At 45.0% G+C, this 19426-nt stretch overlaps 1 protein-coding gene across 1 annotated transcript in view; it reads left to right on the top strand.

Moving 5' to 3' along the window:
• The first annotated feature begins 2963 nt into the window (after window positions 1–2963).
• FAXC (failed axon connections homolog, metaxin like GST domain containing) overlaps window positions 2964–19426 on the top strand; it is a 50890-nt gene continuing 34427 nt past the window's right edge. Inside the window, exons 1-3 of the mRNA XM_016220197.2 lie at window positions 2964–3229; window positions 8709–8844; window positions 16012–16208. Coding sequence (XP_016075683.1) covers window positions 2964–3229; window positions 8709–8844; window positions 16012–16208 — 599 coding nt within the window. The remainder of the gene's footprint in view (window positions 3230–8708; window positions 8845–16011; window positions 16209–19426) is intronic.

The following is a 19426-nucleotide window of genomic DNA, read 5'->3' as shown; positions in this document are numbered from 1 at the left end:
GGGCATGTGCCCTGACCGGGAATCGAACCTCGATCACCTGGATCCCAGGTCAACGCTCAACTGCTGAGCCACGCCCGGCTGAGCAATACAGATTGTTTTGAAAGATTACTGAAAAAGCCACTAGACAGGTAGGTGTTCAATAAATATTACTCCCTTCTCTTTTCTTGTCTTGTAATACCGCAATTAAAGTTTAGTAAAACAAAGTCCTTGAAAAATAAAAGCAACAAAATGCCTCTAGATTAGAGCTAATGTTATGGTACCAAGGCCGTCAGAACTGGTGGTGGTGGTGGGAGGGGTGGGATGGGGAGTGAAGATGCCCACTCTGGCACCCGAGGTCTTCATTCCGTCTCACTAGCTATGGGCCCTGGGAAGGGGAGCTGGATGGCAGGCATGCTCAGCTCCCTACACGTCACCCTGCAGGGAAGGGTCCTGCACAGCCATTAGGCAGGAACCCAGCGGGTTGAGCCTGGGATCTGACCCTACGCTGGATTCTAAGGAGCCATTCTTTGAAGAGATGGTCTCCTCAGCATCAGTGTTAACCCAGTTCTGTTGAGTTCCTGTCTGTCTGTTAATTACACCACCAGCACTCGTCTGGGGCTGAGTCCCTGCCTGTGAGCTGCAGTCTCCCTTCTCTCTGTGGTTGGTCTGTACTCCTTTGTGGAGCAGCTTTTCCATGTAGGGCTCAGTCTGGTCTTGCTCCAAGAGTTGGCTACGCTTGCATCGCTGCTTTGCCTTCACAGCTATAGCCGCTTTCCTCTTTCCCCCAAATTTTATTCTAACATTCTCATACCAAACTTTCACCCAACTCCTAGGTCTTCTCAGAGAGTACCCTGCCTCCTTTCACCTTTATACAAGGCAGAGTTCTAATAACTTTCTCTATTCTATGCCACGGATCTAAAAGCTACACATTAATCTGCATCAGATTAAGATTATATTTTAGCTTCATTTACGGGAGTTTATTTTACCTGCACCTGCATCTTATAGGTGTTCACTTTAGGGTGTCTCTAAAAATGTAAACCATATTTGAACCAAAGATGATAATGCTCGAAGATTATCTGATACTCCCAGGATGCAGCAGTGGGCCACGGCCTCCACGAGTGGGTGGGGCAGGCCTGCCTACCAGGGCAGCCGTGAGAGTGAAATGCAGTCAGTGGTTCTCTGGGATCAAAGCATCAACCTTCCTCTGACTTCTAACTTGTTTCCTGGGCATAAGGTTTACCACTACGGATTCTTCCCCTTCCTTCCATGCTCCTCCACTCAAGGTGATTTATGCCCACTCCCATGGCTGGACCTAGACATTCAGGTAAATAATTTGGTACCAGGTATCAAACTGATATTCTTTAAATATTGGCTCAACATTTAAGGAGAGCAAAGACTGAGTGCTATGTGGGAGGGACACGGAAGAAGAATGGAGAAACGCTGGTGCCAGGACTCTTTGTCCCCTCTCAGCACAGAGCATTTCTGCTCTCATGCCAAGCTTGCCCACCCTGTCCCCTAAGGACAGGGCCTGGCAGCCTCCCAGGCAGGCCCTTGAGTGCCACTCCTTGCTACCTGCCCATGGAAGGTTGGCTTCCAACCACACACTGCTTCTTCCTGAGAGGTCGCATACACATATACAGTAGTGTCAGTGTCCCCTCATGTGCTGGTGCTTGGGTGCCAGCCTGGCTAGCCCCTCCCTTTACCCCGTTGGGGCTGGCAGTAAGCCCACCTTTTAACAATGTGACCCGGCCCACTGCGTGTCCTAAGAGCCCGTGTGGGAGGGGAAGTAGACAGGAAGGGGAGTCCCCTTCACCACAGTCTCTGCGCCCCGTGCAGAAGCCTGGAGGCTATAGCCATCCCTTCACCTCGAGAGTGATAAACCCCCTACTTGATCCCCACCGGTTCCTCCCATTTTAGATCATCCATGCTTTTCCTAAAATGGGTGTGCACATCATAAGCTTCTATGAAACACGACCCTATTCTTTGCACTTACAAGCCTTAAAAAAATGAAGTTAAAGGGAAAACATTGAACACACACAGTTTGTTCCAAAATTGAACACAGTTTGACAGATTTTCTGCGCCGAAAAGGAAAGGAAAAACACAACACCCCACTTCCGCAAGTTCCCCGATGACTTCCAAGAAGGAACATCTCTCGAGTACATTTTTGTTACTTGTTACACCAGACGTCTTTCCATGAGCACACGGGCGAGACCTCAGGAACTGTGCAACGTAAGGAGCGTGTTTTTGCAAGTTATGCAGATGCACAGCGCTCCGCCGCCGGCCAGAACCGTCTAATTCCCCACCCTGGTCCGGGGTTTGGTGCCCGGCCCCGCGGGCGGCGTTTCCTGCGCGCAGCGCCGCGCGCCCCAGGTGAGTGCTGCGCGCTCCCCGCTCCGCCGCTCGCGGGAGGGGCGGGAGCGCAGGCGGAGGGCGGGCCGCGGGCTGGGGCACCGGCGTCCAGGCCCGGACTGCAGCTTCCTCCGGGCGGAGCCGCCTCGGTAGCCGCCCCCGCAGCCCTGCCCGGCGCGCGGAGCCCTTCCAGGCCGTGCCGCCCGGGGCGCGGAGCCCGCGCCGCGCGCCCCATCCTGCGGCTCCGGCCCGGGCGGAGGCCGCCGGACAGCGGAGATGCGGGGCGGGGGCAGGGCGCGGGGTAGGTGACTTTATCCCGCCTCTGTTTCCCTGCCCCGGGGAGCAATGACATCACGCAGCCTTCTCCAGGCGCCGACACAAAGACAGGCTCCGAGAGGCCGCTGCGGGGGCACCCGGCGGCCGCCCCTGGCGCCCTGGGCCCTGGGGTCCCGCCGGTCAGGCCCGCCCTGCGCGGCCCGAGCCCTTTCAACGCCGGCTCCTCCTCTGCCGCCACCCCCCGGGTCGCCGCCGCCCGCGCCCGCAGCGCGCCGCTGAGCCCGCGCCCGGCCGCGCCGGCCCCTTTCCATGCGGGCGGCGCGGGCCCTGGGAGGGGCGCCCGCAGCCAGCCGCGCAGCATGCACTGGGGGGTTGGCTTTGCCTCGTCCAGGCCGTGCGTGGTGGATCTGAGCTGGAACCAGAGCGTCTCCTTCTTCGGCTGGTGGGCCGGGTCCGAGGAGCCCTTCTCCTTTTATGGGGACATCATCGCTTTCCCTTTGCAGGATTACGGTGGGATCATGGCAGGGCTGGGCTCCGATCCCTGGTGGAAGAAAACACTTTACTTGACCGGGGGAGCTTTGCTGGCCGCAGCTGCGTATCTGTTCCACGAACTCCTGGTCATTAGGTGAGCCGGAGAGAGGGGCCCCGCGCAGGGGCGCCCGAGGGGCACTGGCCAAGCCAGCGCTGGCGCCAGGGGGGGACCCGTGCCAGCCCCTCGGTCACGCCGCCGAAATGCCCAGAGCCCTGTCCTTACCTTTCCCCATAGGCAGTCCATGGTCACCTGGCCTTGAGGGGCAGTTTAGGGTTGACGGGAGAATTAAACTGGTATTGGGAGGGGAAAACATTTGTCCCTCAGTCTTTCGGTGCTGAAAGCAAAAAGTCTTTGGGAAGATCCTTAAGTGCAATGTTTTTGCAACAATAGAATTAGGCCCTGTGGAAATACCAAGTTACACTTTTATGAAATGCCTTATTTATAGACAGTAATGCTGGAACATTAACTGCTAACCTCATCCTTTACTTAAAGGTTAGTTCTCCATGCTCCCTCCCCAGGTGCCAACATCACCAAAGGGCTGAAATGGCAAAAGGTGCAGAGACCTCTGGGCCCCTGTTAAGGATGCAGGGCCAGGTGTAGTGCTGTGCAGGTTTGATGCAGCCGAAACCCGGTTCTCTGCGAATCTGGTGTTTAAAGCTAAGCACCATCTTCAGGTTTAAATGCCATTGTTGTGTGAGCCGTAGGAGACTGGAAGATAGGACTAGCACATGGGCGTGTTTGATGAGAACACGGGAGTCACCCAGTGCCATAAACAGTTGCTTAGCTGCTTGCCGCAGAATGTTGACAGGATTGACTTGGAAATACCAGAAAATGGAGGCCCCTGCTGTTGGTACATCCAGCCGGACAGGAGATCTTTGAGTAGGGTAATACCATGGACTGCTGACATGGTCGTCTGGCTAATTGCTACATTAATTTACCGTTAAAATTTCTGTGCTTTTGAACCCTCTGTCGCTGGGAGGAGACTAGAAGCGAGCAGCAGTTTTCAATAGCTTAGAATGTCCCTGTTGGCCAATATTTTTTAAATAGTGAGAAGTGAGCCCACACTGCCTTTTTCCAGTGGGGGAGTCCTACACAATAGGTTGTAAACAAAGACAGTGGCAGTGACCTTTAAAAGGCCTGCAGGCATTCCAGGAGGACACCGTGGCAGGCTAACTTAGGTACTGTGAATATTTCTAGTCTCTGAGAGGGTGGGAAAACATTTAGGTCTGGGGAAATGTATTTTCATATTATTTAGTCATAATTGAGAAGTTTTATCTTCATCTTATACATTAAATGCTCTCACTTAGCACAGTGCCTTTTGAATCTAGTTGAGCCAAATAAAAAAATTTAAAGTGAAACGATCTCTCTAGATTGTTTTAGGTTTTTGCTACTTTTAGAACTCTTTCAAGTTAGGTTTCAAGCTATATGAAAAACTAAAACATTTGTGCAGTAATTTAAACGGTAACCCCATTGTTTCTCAATTACATTCCAGCCCAAAGCCTTTTCAGGATCCTAAACCATGTGGCTTTTCAGCAGTTGTCCACTTTGTGAAGGGAGTGAAGGCACGGCTTCACAGGATTGAGCCCAACCTTGCTTAAATGACCTTGCAGAAATAGTGAGGAGCTCAGAGCTCACCCTGGGAGCAGGCCACGCCCTGGTAGGTGTGGTCGCTGGGCAAAGAAGAGGCCTCTGGACAGAGATGTGTCCTTCCCCTCCTTACCGACTGCTTGGATACTTGTTTAGTTGAGGCATGTTTAGTCCTTGGTTTATTAGCTTTTGACAAATGCTTATTAAATTGATTCAGAAATCCTGTTATGATGGGAGTAATAAAAGTGGCTGCCCCTTAGTAGGGGCTTGTGTGATTGCATTCATCCCTCACAACTGTTTTGGATGCTGGATCTCCGTTTTATAGGTAAGGAAACTGTGGATGGTTAAGCAACTTGCCCAAGATCACACAGTAAGAGGAGTAGGATCCAGATTCAAGTCTGGGAAAGTGTGTCAGCTGAGCCTGAACTTTTTTTTTACCACTCTCCTAGAGAGTACCAATGCTGAAATAGGCTTTGATGGGGGGAGAGGAAGAGAAATGCAGAGAATTAGGGCATTGCTCCAGGAAGACAGGCCTGTGGTAAGGACCTGGGTTTTTGACAGCCTCTAGGGGCATGGAGGGACAGTGGAAAAAACTGAGGTTGGGGACTGAGGTTCAGAGGTTATTTAAGGTGAAATTGTCGCTTGTCTGTGTAGTTTAGGGAAAACTCTAAACATCGCAAAATATTCAAAATGGACAATACATCTTGAGAAGGCTACACTGTCTGAGTTCACTGGCAATCGTATAGTCTTTACCACGGTGCTTGGATTTGCTGCTGCATAGACTTAACCTTAATGTATGGCTGTGTCTCCAGAGTGGAAAGTAAGGGTGATGGGTGAGAATTATTTATGAAGTTTCGTTAATGAGTATAACCAAAGTAGGTATTTTGAATTTTATTCATGTTTTCCCCACCACAATATTTTTAAACAAATGTAGTTCCAACCCTGTGTTTTTTTGTTGTTTTTTAAAAAAATATGTCTTTATTGATTTCAGAGAGAGGAAGGAAGAGGGAGAGAGAGAGACAGAACTATCAAGTCATTTATCGGCTGCCCCCTGCACGCCCCCCACGGGGGATGGAGCCTGAAACCCTCGGCATGTGCCCTGACCGGGAATGAACCTTGATCTCCTGGATCCTAGGTGGATGCTCAGCCGCTGAGCTTTGCCGGCTGGGCCCTGTGTTTTTTTTGTGTGTGTGTTTTTTTGTCTTTGAGTGGAGGTAGCCTAGCAGCTACCTTAAGTCCAGTTCGGCATTTGGAAATGTTTGTAAGTTGAATGACTAAATAATGACTTTGTTACTGGTAGCTCATTTGCACTTAAGGCACATGGGCTCAGCCTGCCCTAGAAAACTTAGGGAATCAGAGCAGCCATGGGTCATCTGATCTCCACAGACAGCTCATCAGCCGTACACAGAGGCATGGTCGCCAGTGATACCTTTCACCATGGGAGTAGGGCCAGTCTTGCTGCTCTACAGGTGTTCTCTAATACAACCCTCATTATAAAGACACTTTATAAAATATAGCTGTCCAGGAAACAGGTCACCTGCCTTTCTGATCCTAAGTTAGAGAGAGGTTCCTGATGTGTAGAGGGAGGGTTCTGGGGCCAGATCAGGTTCAAATTCACTCTGCTTTTACTCAATCATGTGACCTTGGATTGGAGAGAAGCTTCTTGGCTACTGGGTTTTCTCATCTGTAAATAGGGTTGATAATAGCAGCCTTCCTCATAGAGTTGATGAATGAGCTAACACATGTGAAATGCTTAGCACAGGGACATACAGTGAGCATACAATACAAGTTGGACATTAGTTATTACAGGCTTCCATCGGAAAGTTCCAGGCTTGAGTGGTCTGAGTCAAACTAGCTGTTTTAATAAAATTAACTGAGAAATTATCCATTTCTGTGTAGTCGAACTGCTTAAGAGCTTGGGAACTGGAGCTATTAACAACTTGATTTTAAATTGATAGTCCTTGGGCAAGTTATTAACCTCTCTCAGCTTCAGTTTCCCTGTCTACTATAAAATGCAAATATAGTAGGATATACTAAATTTAAACTATAACCATATCCACTCCATAGTGGACTGAAATCATTTAATCATTTAATAATATACAAAGTCATTGGTGTATATGCTTGTTGCATAGTTAGCATTCATTCTTATTATGACATGGCCCGAGGTAACCATTAGAATTAGATTGTTCTGGCCAGTGGCATAGAGGTTTCTATATTTATCTCCTAACCTTTCAGTTCTTAAATTTTTGCCCAGCTAATTCACCACTCCATGAAAACACCACTCCATGACTTGAATTATTTGACTAGACAAAATCAGTTATCAAATCTACTAGTTTGTACTTTCTAGGAATCTAGTATAAATGGCTTAATTTTAATATCTGACCTCCCAAACATTTCATCTAATTGAAAACCTTTGTTTCATAGTAAATATTGCCAGAAAGCAGCAAATATTTTTATTCTTTTGACCAATATTTTCTTTTTTTAAAAACTTATTTACTTTATTGCTGAAAGGACCAATATTTTCAAAGGGTGCCATTCTTACTTCTTTAAATGGAGTGGGCACTTCAGTGGTAAACTTCTCCAAAAGAGTTTGTTATATTGAATGGAGATGCTGCAGTAAGTGAGCATCCAAGTGATGATACGAAGAGCTCGTCCTTGCTCGCTTAGAGAGAAGTACTTGAAGGATTCAGCTAGGAACAATGTGAGGGAACCAGAGCTCAGGGAAGGCCAAGGGGAAGAGTGGGAAGTGGCTGGGTAGAGTGAAAGATGGAAATTGCAGAAGACTCCTGTGGTGTATGAGTGGAGCTGTGGGGAATGATGAGGTTTTGTAGGGTTAGAAGATAAGACCATATCTCTTTGAATAAGACTGAAGCCCACCCCTCTTACATAGTGCTTGGTAGCTCACCAGATGTTTACAGATACTAGTTTATTTAATTCTCAGGATAACAGTCAATACAGAATAGGTACTGTCCTCACGTTCCCCGTAAGGAGAAGAGGTCGAGGGTAACATGGGCCAGTAGGAAGCAAGACTTGGACTTGACCCCACGTGTCTAGACTTGGAATCCAGTATCCGTTTTACTTCATGGTGGCTATTGAAAAACCTCCCACCCAAAAAAGTAGCCAAAGGAAAAGATATGTGGCTGAGAGAGAAGAAGGGGAAAAGGTAGGGGAACTAAGATACCTGCTGTGTGGTGAAAGTGGGGACCCTGTGAAGGTGGAGAGGATGAGAGAGCCCAGGAACCACAGGTGAAAGGCCAGGTGAGGGCACAGGTAGTTTGGAAGAGGGACCAGAGGACTCATCGTCTCAGATTCTCTCAGATTCCCTGCAGACGAGGATCATGGCAGAGCAAATCTGCATTGTTATTCCAGGGTCCTGTGGAAGGAGAGACTGTTTCATGGTGCCATCTAGTGCTCAAGAGCATAGGCTCTGACTGCCTGGTTAGTCTAGGTTCTGCTTTCTGCCATTTACTAGTAGTGTGACTTTGGGCAAGTTAATCCCCTGTGCCTCAGTTTCCCCATCTATAAAACCTGGGTCACAATAGCACTTATGTCATAAGATTATTGTGAAGGTTAAATGAGATAATCAATACCTGTGAAGCCCTCAAAACAATGCCACATGATAAGCCCAGAATATCATTTTTATCTCTCCAACTTGTCCCCTGGCAGGTAAACATAGCCTGTAAGGGAAAGGGGGACCTGTACCCAAAAGTACTCTTCCTGTTCACAGGCTACAGGGACCAGAAAGAGGTTGATATGTAGTTAGTTTTCTGAGCCCTTGAGGTCATGGTAATATCAGAGTTTATAAGTTTTTTTTCGTGTTTCACCAAACTTCCACTTTCCAAGTGCCCCTGGGTGAGGTAAGCCCCATGACAAACAGATCTGCTTGTTCATTGAGGAGCTACAGCGAGCAGGGATCTCTGAGGAGCGAGGGGAACTGAATGTATAACACGTGGATTGTTCTTTACTTCTGTTTTGGTTTTAACAGGAAACAGCAAGAAATTGACTCCAAAGATGCTATTATTTTGCATCAGTTTGCAAGACCTAACAATGGTGTCCCCAGTTTATCTCCTTTCTGTTTGAAAATGGAAACTTATTTAAGGATGGCTGACTTACCCTATCAGGTACTTGTGTGCAAATATGATTTATTCTCATGCCAGCAAAGTCGGTTAGAGGGCGGTACCTAATCTCACGTGGTGGGAAGGGCTGGCACTCGGTGCTGGAGGGGGCAGTGCCCAGTCCTTAGTAGGTACTTAGCAGGGGCTGTTGATTTTTACACCCAGTTTAATGTGGGATCAAATGGGTATGAACTTTTGTAGGTTCAGGGCCATGGTATTTTTTTGTGGCATAGAGTATAATTTGGTTCATAGCTTGGGTAGGCTTACCTGGCAGCTGTTATACAGGTGGGGGGGCCGTTGTCTGGTGTGGTTTTATACTTTAGGTTTCTCTTTACTGACAGCATCATGTTTTGTCTCATGAATCCTGGGGGCAGAGCACCCAGCAAGCACCAGGGAACTATTTGCAGATTTTGTGAGAGTTTCTCCACAGTGTTCCCTGTTTTGTTTGGGTGGCTTTCCGGGAAACACTGGCTCATTTCAGCGTTGGAGAGTGAACACAGGAATGTATTTAAGGGTATGCTTTGTTCTCTGAGTATTGCTTGAGCTGCGTCTCACAGATTTGACAGGTTGTGTTTTCATTGTCGTTCAATTCTATGTATTTTTTAAGAATTCCCTTATGTTTTTCTTTTTCACCTAAGTTCTAGCATTTAAAAAATGCAACTTTTTTAAAGCTTTGATTTTTGTTGTAGTTTTTTCTATGGTCAGAGCAGGTAGTCTTTGTGATATTAATTCCATGGAATTTACTGACCCTTTAGCCTAGTGTGTGGCTTCATTTTACAAAAGTTAAAAATAATTGCTTTTTCTTTGTTTGGGTGTAGAGCTCTCTACCTACTTGCTCGAGCATATTTAGTGTATTGTTTAGACCTTCTATATCTCTGTTTATTTTTTTGTCAGCCTGTTCTAGTAGTTTCTGAAGGGAATGGATTAAAATATTCAAGTATATTTGTTTATTTATCTCTTTTTTTCTGTCATTCTGTCAGTTCTGTCATTTCTTGCTTTATGTAAGAGTATTGGGTTATTTTGTTAGGTCCATATAGTATGAAAGATCACATCACATCTTTTACTGTTTTGTTTTTTCTTCTAGTTTATAGCATCCATCTCTGTCCCTTATGATTTTTTAACCTTGAATTCTATATTATCAGTTACTGAGGATGATTCTTTAGCTTTTTTATTTTCTTTATTTTTGGCTCCTGTTTGCTTGGGATATCTTTTTCTATCCTCTCTTTCTTTCTCCCTTTTTTGGTGTGTGTTTATGTGCCTACTTGTCTTTTGTAGGCATTGTGTTACTTATAGCCAATCTGAAAGTCCTTAATTGGTGAGTTTAATTCTTTTATATTTGTACTTGTAATTATTGTTTCATTGGGACTTATTCCTAACATCTTATTGAATACTTTACTATTACTTTGTTTTTATCTTTTCTCATTTCCTCTTTACCATTGGATAGCTAAACTTTTTTTCTTGCTGTTTAAAACAAATTCTCATTTTGTTGTTATAGGGGTTGCTCTTAAGATCCTAATTTGTGTTTATCCCTATTTATTTCTTAAATGTATCCCATTCTGTATTTGCCCTCTGTTGATACAAGTATGTTAGCAGGTTCATGTAAACCTTGGGTCTCTTTCTTCCCAGCCCTCATCCCATCTGTTGTGTAATATGTTACTTCTGGGATTTTGGAAATTCTCTCTCTCTCTCTCTCTCTCTCTCTCTCTCTCTCTCTCTCTCTCTGTCCTTTTTTAGACAACAAGCCCTACTAAGTTATTTGACTAACTTAATTTCCCATCTGTTATCCTACAGGATTGGTTTATCTTTCTATTTATTTATTTTTAATCCTCACCTGAGGTTATTTTTCCCCCATTGCTTTTCAGAGAGAGTGGAAGAGAGAAAGAGAGAGAGAAACATTGATGTGAGAGAGACACATCTATTGGTTGCCCCCCCCCCCCCCTCGTGCCCCGACTGGGGCTGGGGATGGAGCCTGCAACTGAAATATGTGCCCTTGGCTGGAATCGAACCGGGGACCCTTCAGTCTGAGGGCTGACACTCTAACCACTGAGCCAAACTGGCCAGGGCTGGTTTCTCTTTTTATCAGAGTACTTCCTTGATGAGTATTTTCAGAGTGAGCCTTTAAGGGGCAAATCTGGCTCTGCACGCTTGAGAACACCTTTGTTATGCCCTCACCTTGGATAATTCTGGGTTCAAAGTTCTTTCCTTTCAGTGGTTTAAAAATTGTATTTTCTTTTTAATATTAAAAACTTAACAATATAACTCCATTGCCTTTTTGCATCCATGTTGCTGTTGAAAAATCTGATGTGAATCTCATTTTTTCTCCGGAAGCTTTTAGAATTTGTGGACATTCTTAAATTTCACTATAATGTGCCTTGGTGTGGGTCTTTATGTATCTTGATCCTTTATAAACTCTTTTAATTGGAAGTCTTTAATCTTTTTAATTCTGGGGAATTATCAGTTTTCTTCAAGTATTTCCTTTTCTTTTTTATTTGTTTTCCCTTTCTTCCCTCCTGTTCCCCCTTTTCTGGATGCTGAAGGCTCTGCTTTATTTCCTGGGTCCCTGAAGTGTCCCTTCATCCTTTTCCTCTTCCTTCTGGGAGACGTCATCTCTCTGGGCTTCCACTGCTCTGTTCTCTTCTTGTGTCCATGGTGCCATTTCTCTCATCTTTGGCGCTCAACTTTTATGTTTTCTTCTTAATACTTTCCCTCGGTTTGTATTATTAATCTCTTCTGTTATCTCTTAGAAGGTATTTATTATGCTAATTAAAATTTTTTGGCCTGCCCCAATAATTCTGCCTCGTGCTGTCGATGTCCAGTCTGTTGCCCTCTCTCACAGTGGTTGTACTCCTTTGGGGTCTAGTTATTTTGGTTTGAGATCTCCTTTCACCAGGGATGTCAGCTTCCCTGCCTGGGAGTTTATACTGAGCAAGGGCTGAAGCTCAGGCCACAGGTTGTGCATCTCCAAACCAGTGTGGTTGCTCCGGTCTCCTGCCACTCCTCCAAATGGCTCCCACTGGTCAGGGGTTCATCTTTAAGCTCTTAAAAAGTAGCAGCATTGAGAGGAAGTGGTCTCCTTGGATGGAAACAGGGCAGCAGGGAGGTTGGAGGGGGAAAGCTTTTGGCTGCCCTGATAACGATATTCCCCCCTGCACCTCCTGACTCCCCATGGCCTTGTGCCTCCTGAGCCGTTTCTCTGCAGAGGGGTTGGGGTCGGCAGTGATCCTTCTCGGCAGCCCTGGGAGGAGATGAGTGTTATGGTCTCAGCTTGGTGAGTGCTGTTATTGAGCTCTCCTGGGAATATGGTGGAGTGGCACCGAATCTGGACTCGGGGGGAGCTGGGAGGGTATGGGGTCTTTATGACTGGGAACTGAAATGCAAGAGTCAGTCTGGAGACAGAAGCAGGGAGAGTATTCAGGACTTTCTAAGCCAGTGATGGAGGAGAGAATAGCAGTAAAAGCAGACAAGGCTTGAATTATCTAAACGCAGTGGCTCAGGCTTGAAAAGTCACTGTTCAGCTTGGGGTTGGCAGTCAGCCCTAAAGATGTGTGTCACTGAGGGGCGAGGCTGCTGTCCTGCCGCCTGTCTGCTCTATCGTCACTCTAGACAGATTGCCTCCTTTAGCCACCATAGCTTTGGGACCATTAGGGTCCACAACCCGAATCTTGGGCCTTGAGTTTCTGGCTGCTTTCAAGATGGTGTGTGCCCCGCCCCATGAAGCGACCCTGCTGCTTGCAGTGGCTGTGCCAGCAGCCGGCTGTCTGCTCTTTCCTTTCCTGCCTCTGGCCATCAAGCTTGAATTCCTGCTGCCCCGCGCTACCAGCAGCCTAACCGACCACCTTTGTTCATATTCTGCAGCAGCTGCTTTTTAGTCAGTGTAACTGAAGCAGCAGGGCACACGCCTGCTGTGAAGCCTGGAGCTCTCGCAGAGGCCTTTGGGAAGGGAAATGCTGAGCCCCTTCCAAAACTATTGTTTCTTGTTGAGTACTTTTTTTTTTTTTTTTAAGTATAGGAGTGTTTTTTCTTCTGTGAGGTCTCTATGGGAAGCAAATGGAGCAGGTGTTTAGCACAGGGCAGATACCTAGGTGAAAGGAGAGTTGTTCTGTGGTTTAGAAGGGGCAGTGCCCGCCCTGGCGCCTCGAGGCCCAGGTGCCATCAGCAAGGGCTTGTGATGGAGGGAAGTGCTCATTTCTCAGACCACCAGTAGAGAGGTTTGTCAGATTCCCAGGGTGCTCCACCCTCAGCCCCTTCTTTGCCCTGTGCCTTTCAGAATAAGATTAATATGCCATGTTTCTAAGAGCACGACTTTATATTTGAAGTTTTTTTATATTTTAGCCTAAGTGAGAATGGAATAAATATTTGATGACCATTAATAGGCACTCACAAGGCTTTTTTTAAAAAAAGCCTGATGTATTGGCCATAGTTATTACCTTTTTAAAATCAAGATATAAATATCAGTAGGTCAATTTCAAATACTTTTCATTTTGTAATAATTACAGATCCATGGGAAGTTACAAAACATCCATAGTGAGATCCCACAGATATGGTTAATTTAAAAAAAAACAAAAATACCTTTAGTATGTTTTCTGATTACATGTATTTGACATATGGTCCTTATAAGGACTTCAAACAATACAAAAGTGTAAGTGGAACATGAAAAGCACCTGACATCCTACTACTTCGAGATCACATCGCTGATATTTTTGACCACCCTCCCATTCACTCCTCTAGACGTACATGAAGACACCTGCCTCATTGGACATAACTGGTTGTATAAGAAGCATGTATTTCACACAATAATTCTTTTTAAGTAAGAGAAAGAAAAAGACTGGCTTTTTGGAACTCGCTGGTGTGGCTCTCATTTTTAACTTTTGATGTTCTATTTGCTGATCTTGCCTTTTTTTCTCCCATCTTGTAAAAGCTTTTCTAAGCTACAGACAGACAAGTTAAAAGAAAATAGAGTGAGCCCCCATACGCACTTCATCTGACTAGATTCACCAGTTGTGAGCATGTTGCTGTCTTTATTTCTTTTAATATATACCTTCTATAGACAATTTTTTGAATGAATGACTTAAAAGTAGGTGGCAGAAATCATGACACTTTATCCCTCACTATTTCAGTGTGTATCTCCAAAAAATAAGGACTGCATGTATGGTTGTGTGGGTCACTGCGCAGCAGGGCCTGGCGAAGGAGTGGGGGCCAGAGGACTTGCCAGGCTGTGAACCCGGACGTTGGCTGTATCTACAAGAGGAGGTTTTGTTTTCTTAATTGCACAAAAGCAATATGGCCAACAGCAGCCCCATTTACTCCCTTTTCCCCAGGCTGGGCCCAGAATGAGTTTCTTTAGAATAAGCAATGAGGTAAAGTATTGACACCAAGAGACGGAGACCAGAGTTTCCAATCCACTCCATAAAGACAGCAGTAAGCAACACTAAGCTAGTACCTGCTCTGCTTGTTAGCCTTCCAAATAGGTGGTATTTCATGGAAGGTCTGAGACACCAGGGGCCTTCCAGCGTAGTCTGAGCCCAGTCCTTATGAGCACAAATGCGCAACTGACCTTAAGAGTCGTGATATCCAGCCATGACCCTGCTATCTCACTGGAGCCAATTCAGTGGTCACACACAACCACACAGAACGCTCAAGGGTAATTCTTAGACACAGACTTGACTTAGACATTTTGTAATAGTCTATGTTTTCTATCCCTTGTGGTGAGATGTACTATTTGATTTTTGGGAGAGGCACACACAGATCTTGGTGTGATTTAGAAAAGAACAATTAGAGCAATAGTCATCTTTGTTAATTCCAATAATTTCTCACCAAAAAACCTCCAAACAGTAATGAAAAAAAACCTTCTTTGCAAATTTTGGTTTCCTGTCTAAAAGAAGATTTGACCAGGGGTCTCCTAGAAGAGGGCCCTCATGGAGTTTGCTGTCATCAAGCACCTGTACAGGAGGGGTCTTCTTGCGCAGGGCTGATGCCTACGGTCATTTAGGTTTGACTTTGTTTCTCTAGGATGTAATGAGGGTAAGCAGGTGCCCCTAAAGCAGAGGTGGGCAGGCGGTGGATCTGTGGGCCAAAAGAAAAAGGATTTTTACATTTTTAAATAGTTGAAAAACATCAGAAGAAGAATAATATATTGTATTGTAGTACATTCACATTTCAGGGTCTATAAAGCACTTTTTATTGCCACTCTCATTCATTTACGTGTTCTCTATGGCTGCTTTCAAGCTACGACTACAATGCTGAGTTGTTGCATCAGAGACCATATGGCTGCCTAAAATTTATTGTCCTGTCCTTTAGAGAAAAAGTTTGCTGGCCTCTACTCTAGAGAAACAGTTTAAAAATGGAGAGGACTGATATATTTAAAATTTACCTAATGTAACCTTTTTAAAGAAAAAACAGCATTGTTGAGATATAATTGGCATACTATAAACTGCACATATTTAAAGTGTATAATTTGATAAATGTTGGCATATGTAAATATTTATGAAAACATCACCATAATCAAGGTATCCATTACCCACAAAATTTTTTTGCTCCTTTGTAATTCTGCTCTCCTATCTCTTCCTGTCCCCCATCTGCCTGAGCAAACGCTGATCAGCTTTTTGTCACCATAGATCAGTTTGAATTCTCTAGAGTTTTATATAAATGGAATCCTACAGTGAGTATTTTATTTTTGGTCTGGCTTCTTTCACTTAGCGACACTGTTTTGAGATTCACCTGTGTTACTGTATATATGAGTAGTTCATTCCTCTTTATTGTAAGGTTATCCCAGAATTTTCATATTCATTTACCTCTTGATGAGCTTTTGCTTTTCCCCCTGTTTTTGGCAATTGCAAATAAAGCTTCTCTGAACATTTGTGTTTAGATCTTTGCATGGATATATGCTTTCTTTTCTTTTGGGCCTCTCTCTCTTGCATGCGCTCTTTCTCAACAGTAAGCCAGGGCCCATGATAAAGTCCATTGGAATAAAGTAATAGCTTCATGTGAAGTAAATCTTGCTTTTCCTCCCCAAGAGTAACCATTTATTCTCTTTAAGAGTTTATGTGCTGAGTGCATTCACTTGAGTGGTATAGTCACTGTCAAGTATATCGTTGGAATGCTTGTTTCTGTTAATCATACAGTGAAATTTAAATAAAACATTGCTTTTCTCTTTTTAAACTTTACTCTGCTTAGAACTATTTTGGTGGAAAACTCTCTGCTCAAGGGAAAATGCCTTGGATTGAATATAATCATGAAAAGGTTTCTGGCACAGAATTCATAATTGACTTTCTGGAGGAGAAGCTTGGAGTGAACTTAAATAAAAACCTTGGGCCTCATGAAAGAGCCATCTCCAGGGCGGTGACCAAGATGGTGGAGGAGCACTTCTATTGGTGAGTCCCGGGCGCTGGGCGGTGCCCAGGGTCCGACCCTGTCCTTTGAGTAAGCCAAGTTCTGTGTCACTTTTCAGACACTCCCCAAACCTTCCCTTTTGAAAAAAAAACTTTTGAAAAGTTTTCTGCATTCTGACAGATGTAGGGGTCAAACTTATGACTGCTAAGTTTCTAGGTATCTAGAGCAGGGTCGACGTTCCCTGTAGAGGCACAGCTAGTACATATTTTAGGCTTTGTGCACCAAATGTCTACAGTTGACCCTTGAACAAGGTGGGAATTAGGGGCACCAACACCCCACACAGTTGAAAATCCGTGTGTAACTTTTGACTCCCTCAAAACTTAACCCTGATAACATGAACAGCCAATTAACACAGCTTTTGTATGTTATATGTATTATATATTGCATTCTTATAATAAAGTAAGCTAGAGAAAAAATGTATAAGAAAATCATAAGGGAGAGAAAATACATTTATAATACTGTACATATTTATTGAAAAAAAATCCATATATGCTCAGAGAGAAGGTTGGGGTGGGGGAGTGGGTGGGAAAGATTAATCAAAGAACTTATATGCATAAATGCATAACCCATGGACACAGACAATAGTGTGGGGAAGGCCTGGGGTGGAGGCAGGGTGGAAGGGATCAATCGGGGGAAAAAAGGGGACAGCTGTAATACTTTCAACAATAAAGATAAGTTAAAAAATATAATAAAAAATAAAGTCAATAAAAACATATTTTTTAAAAAAAGAAAAAAATCCATGTATAAGTGAACCCATGCAGTTCAAACCCATGCTGTTCAAGGGTCTACTGTATTCAACTCTGCCGGCTGTTGTAGTGGAAAAGCGGCCATAAATGATACGCAAATGAACAAGCATGACTGGGTTTCAGTGAAAGCACTGAAATTTAAATTTCATTTAATACATAATATTACTTTTTGCCTTAACCATTTTAAAATGTAAACTTGTTAGCCTGTGGGCTCTAGTTGGTTGACCCCTTGATCTAGAACTCACTAAGGTGAGGGAGATACTGTGATAGACCGGGCCCTTCGCCGGTACAAACTGCTGAATTAAAATACCCGAGGAGGGAACAGAAAACTAAGTCAGGATAGGAGTCTTAGGTGAAATTACTTATGCAAGCTTTGTAGGACTGTTGTCAGTTTCCCTTAGAGGACAAGCGTCCCTATTGCAGAAGTAAAGCAGGCTCCCGCCTCCTGCGCGGTGTCGCCCGACTGCCTCTCTGCTCGCTTGTGTTCCCCGAGTCTGACGTGTCACTGCACTGGTGATGAGTTGGCCCATTGCTGGCTGTGACACCGTGGGAGTTAAACAGACATGGTTCTTCTTGCTTTACAAACTCATTGTCATCTGGGTTTTGTTTTTTCATTTTCTTTCATCCATTTTTTGGGAGTCAGAGCGCCTTTCTGTACCCCAGTAGATAAGAGAAGTTTTCTCTCTGACTTCTGCAAACTTTATCTTGTTCCAAAGATTTAATTAAGAGTTGTTAAGCCCACTTTTTTGGCATTAATTGTTACTCCTGGGTCCGTATCTCACCCAGTAGCTTTTGCCTCCCGCACTGGGAGATGCATCAGTGCGGGGCTGACTGTGGAAGGCTGTTCCTCATCCCCTCCCCGGTTCATCCATTCCGCTCTTTCTCAGTGGAAACCTTGTTCTGTCTCTTGGATTTTAAGTGCCCCTCTAGTTTTCTTTTCCTGTCTCTACTTTCAGTTCTTGCCCAGTTTTTTCAGGGCTGACCTGAAGCACCACTTCAGAAGGGGGTGGGAGCAAGGAGGGAAGCAGGTGGGGTGCAGCTCTGTTTGGAGTGATCACACTCTGGGTTCCTTATAGTAGCACCTGTCGGGAACTGCTGGACTTCCCATTTCAAAGGGTGAGGGGTTTTGCGCGAGGACCAAAGTGCATGACCGTGTGTGACATGCTTAGCCTCAGGGAGGAGCCTGTGAGATGGAGCCTGTCTCACCTTCTTGCCAGGCTCCTGTCCTGGTTTGCAGTGATTGAGGGAAGTGACGAGCCAGCAGAGGGCCACCCTAACACCCCTCCCCCTGCCTTCCCTTGAGGTGGCCCCCAAAAGCCCACCTCGTTTGACTGATGGGCCTTCAGAGAGCTAGCGCTTGGTCAGCTGCCTGAAAAGAAGCTGAAAGCCTTGCATTGGTTGGTAGTTTTGTTACAACTCTTTGATTTCTGTAGCAGTTAATAAAATTTGTATTTCGGTTAGAAAGGCTTTGATCCAGAAAGAGTCCCAGATACCACCTAACACTGCTTCTTGCTCTGGGTCTGTGGATGTTGTATGTACTTCATGGTAGAGGTTCACCTCCTGCTCTTCCCTTCCCTCCTCTCTGCAAGGGCCCCTGGTAATACTTACTTGGGGAGGGAAGGGAAGGGTGCTTGTGGGAGGGGTGGGAGGGAGAGAGGAAAGGTGCTATCCTGGTAGGAAATTATATTAATTTTGCTGACCACAACCTCCAAGTGCTTGGGTCATACATAGACTCTTCTCTCTTTTTAATTAGAAAAATACTTTTTTTGGATTAGCTACTATTTCTTGTTTGTGTCTCCTCAAGAGTTAATTTGAGGAAGAAATGGTTAAGGTGGAAGGTCAAGTCTTGATTGAGATGCAAATATACAGCAAACTTTAAAAAAAATAAATCCTAATTCCTCCAATTCCCTAAATCCTTAGTCGCAGAAGGAAAAACAGACCTTCTTCTGTTTCATAAAGTTTCCAAACCTTTAGCCAACTTCCACTGAGCAGCCTTTCCCGAAAGGCCTAAATCCCAATGGAGAAAAGGCCCTGTCCCCTCTCATGATGAGAAAATGCATGACACAGAGAATCTGTAGATTCTCCAGCCTCAGGCTCCTCTCCTTCTCCCCCTTCTCTAGTCTCAGAGGTAAAACACCAAATGTGCACATGTGGAAACAGGGCCAGCATAGGGGGCCGACCACAGTATGCAGGAAAGTAGTAAGTATGAGCTTCCCATGACAGCCTGTTCAGTTCTGACAATCCATGAGCTCCCGGGTTGTGTCTGTACTTACAGCTGTGGAAGAGGTGGACTCAGTTGTTTGACTCAGCTGATTCAGTTATCTGGAGTTTTCAGATATGTTTATTTTGGTCTGAAACTTTAAAAATGCTCCAGGTACGGTTTTCTGAAGAGCAAAGGCAATGAAAAGCTGTTATTCTTACACAACATCATGGAATTCTGAGGCTCTGTTTTA

This window comes from Miniopterus natalensis, chromosome 5, assembly GCF_054644295.1.
Source record: "Miniopterus natalensis isolate mMinNat1 chromosome 5, mMinNat1.hap1, whole genome shotgun sequence".
Classification (NCBI taxonomy): Eukaryota; Metazoa; Chordata; class Mammalia; order Chiroptera; family Miniopteridae; genus Miniopterus; species Miniopterus natalensis.
This window is presented reverse-complemented; position numbering and strand designations above follow the sequence as displayed.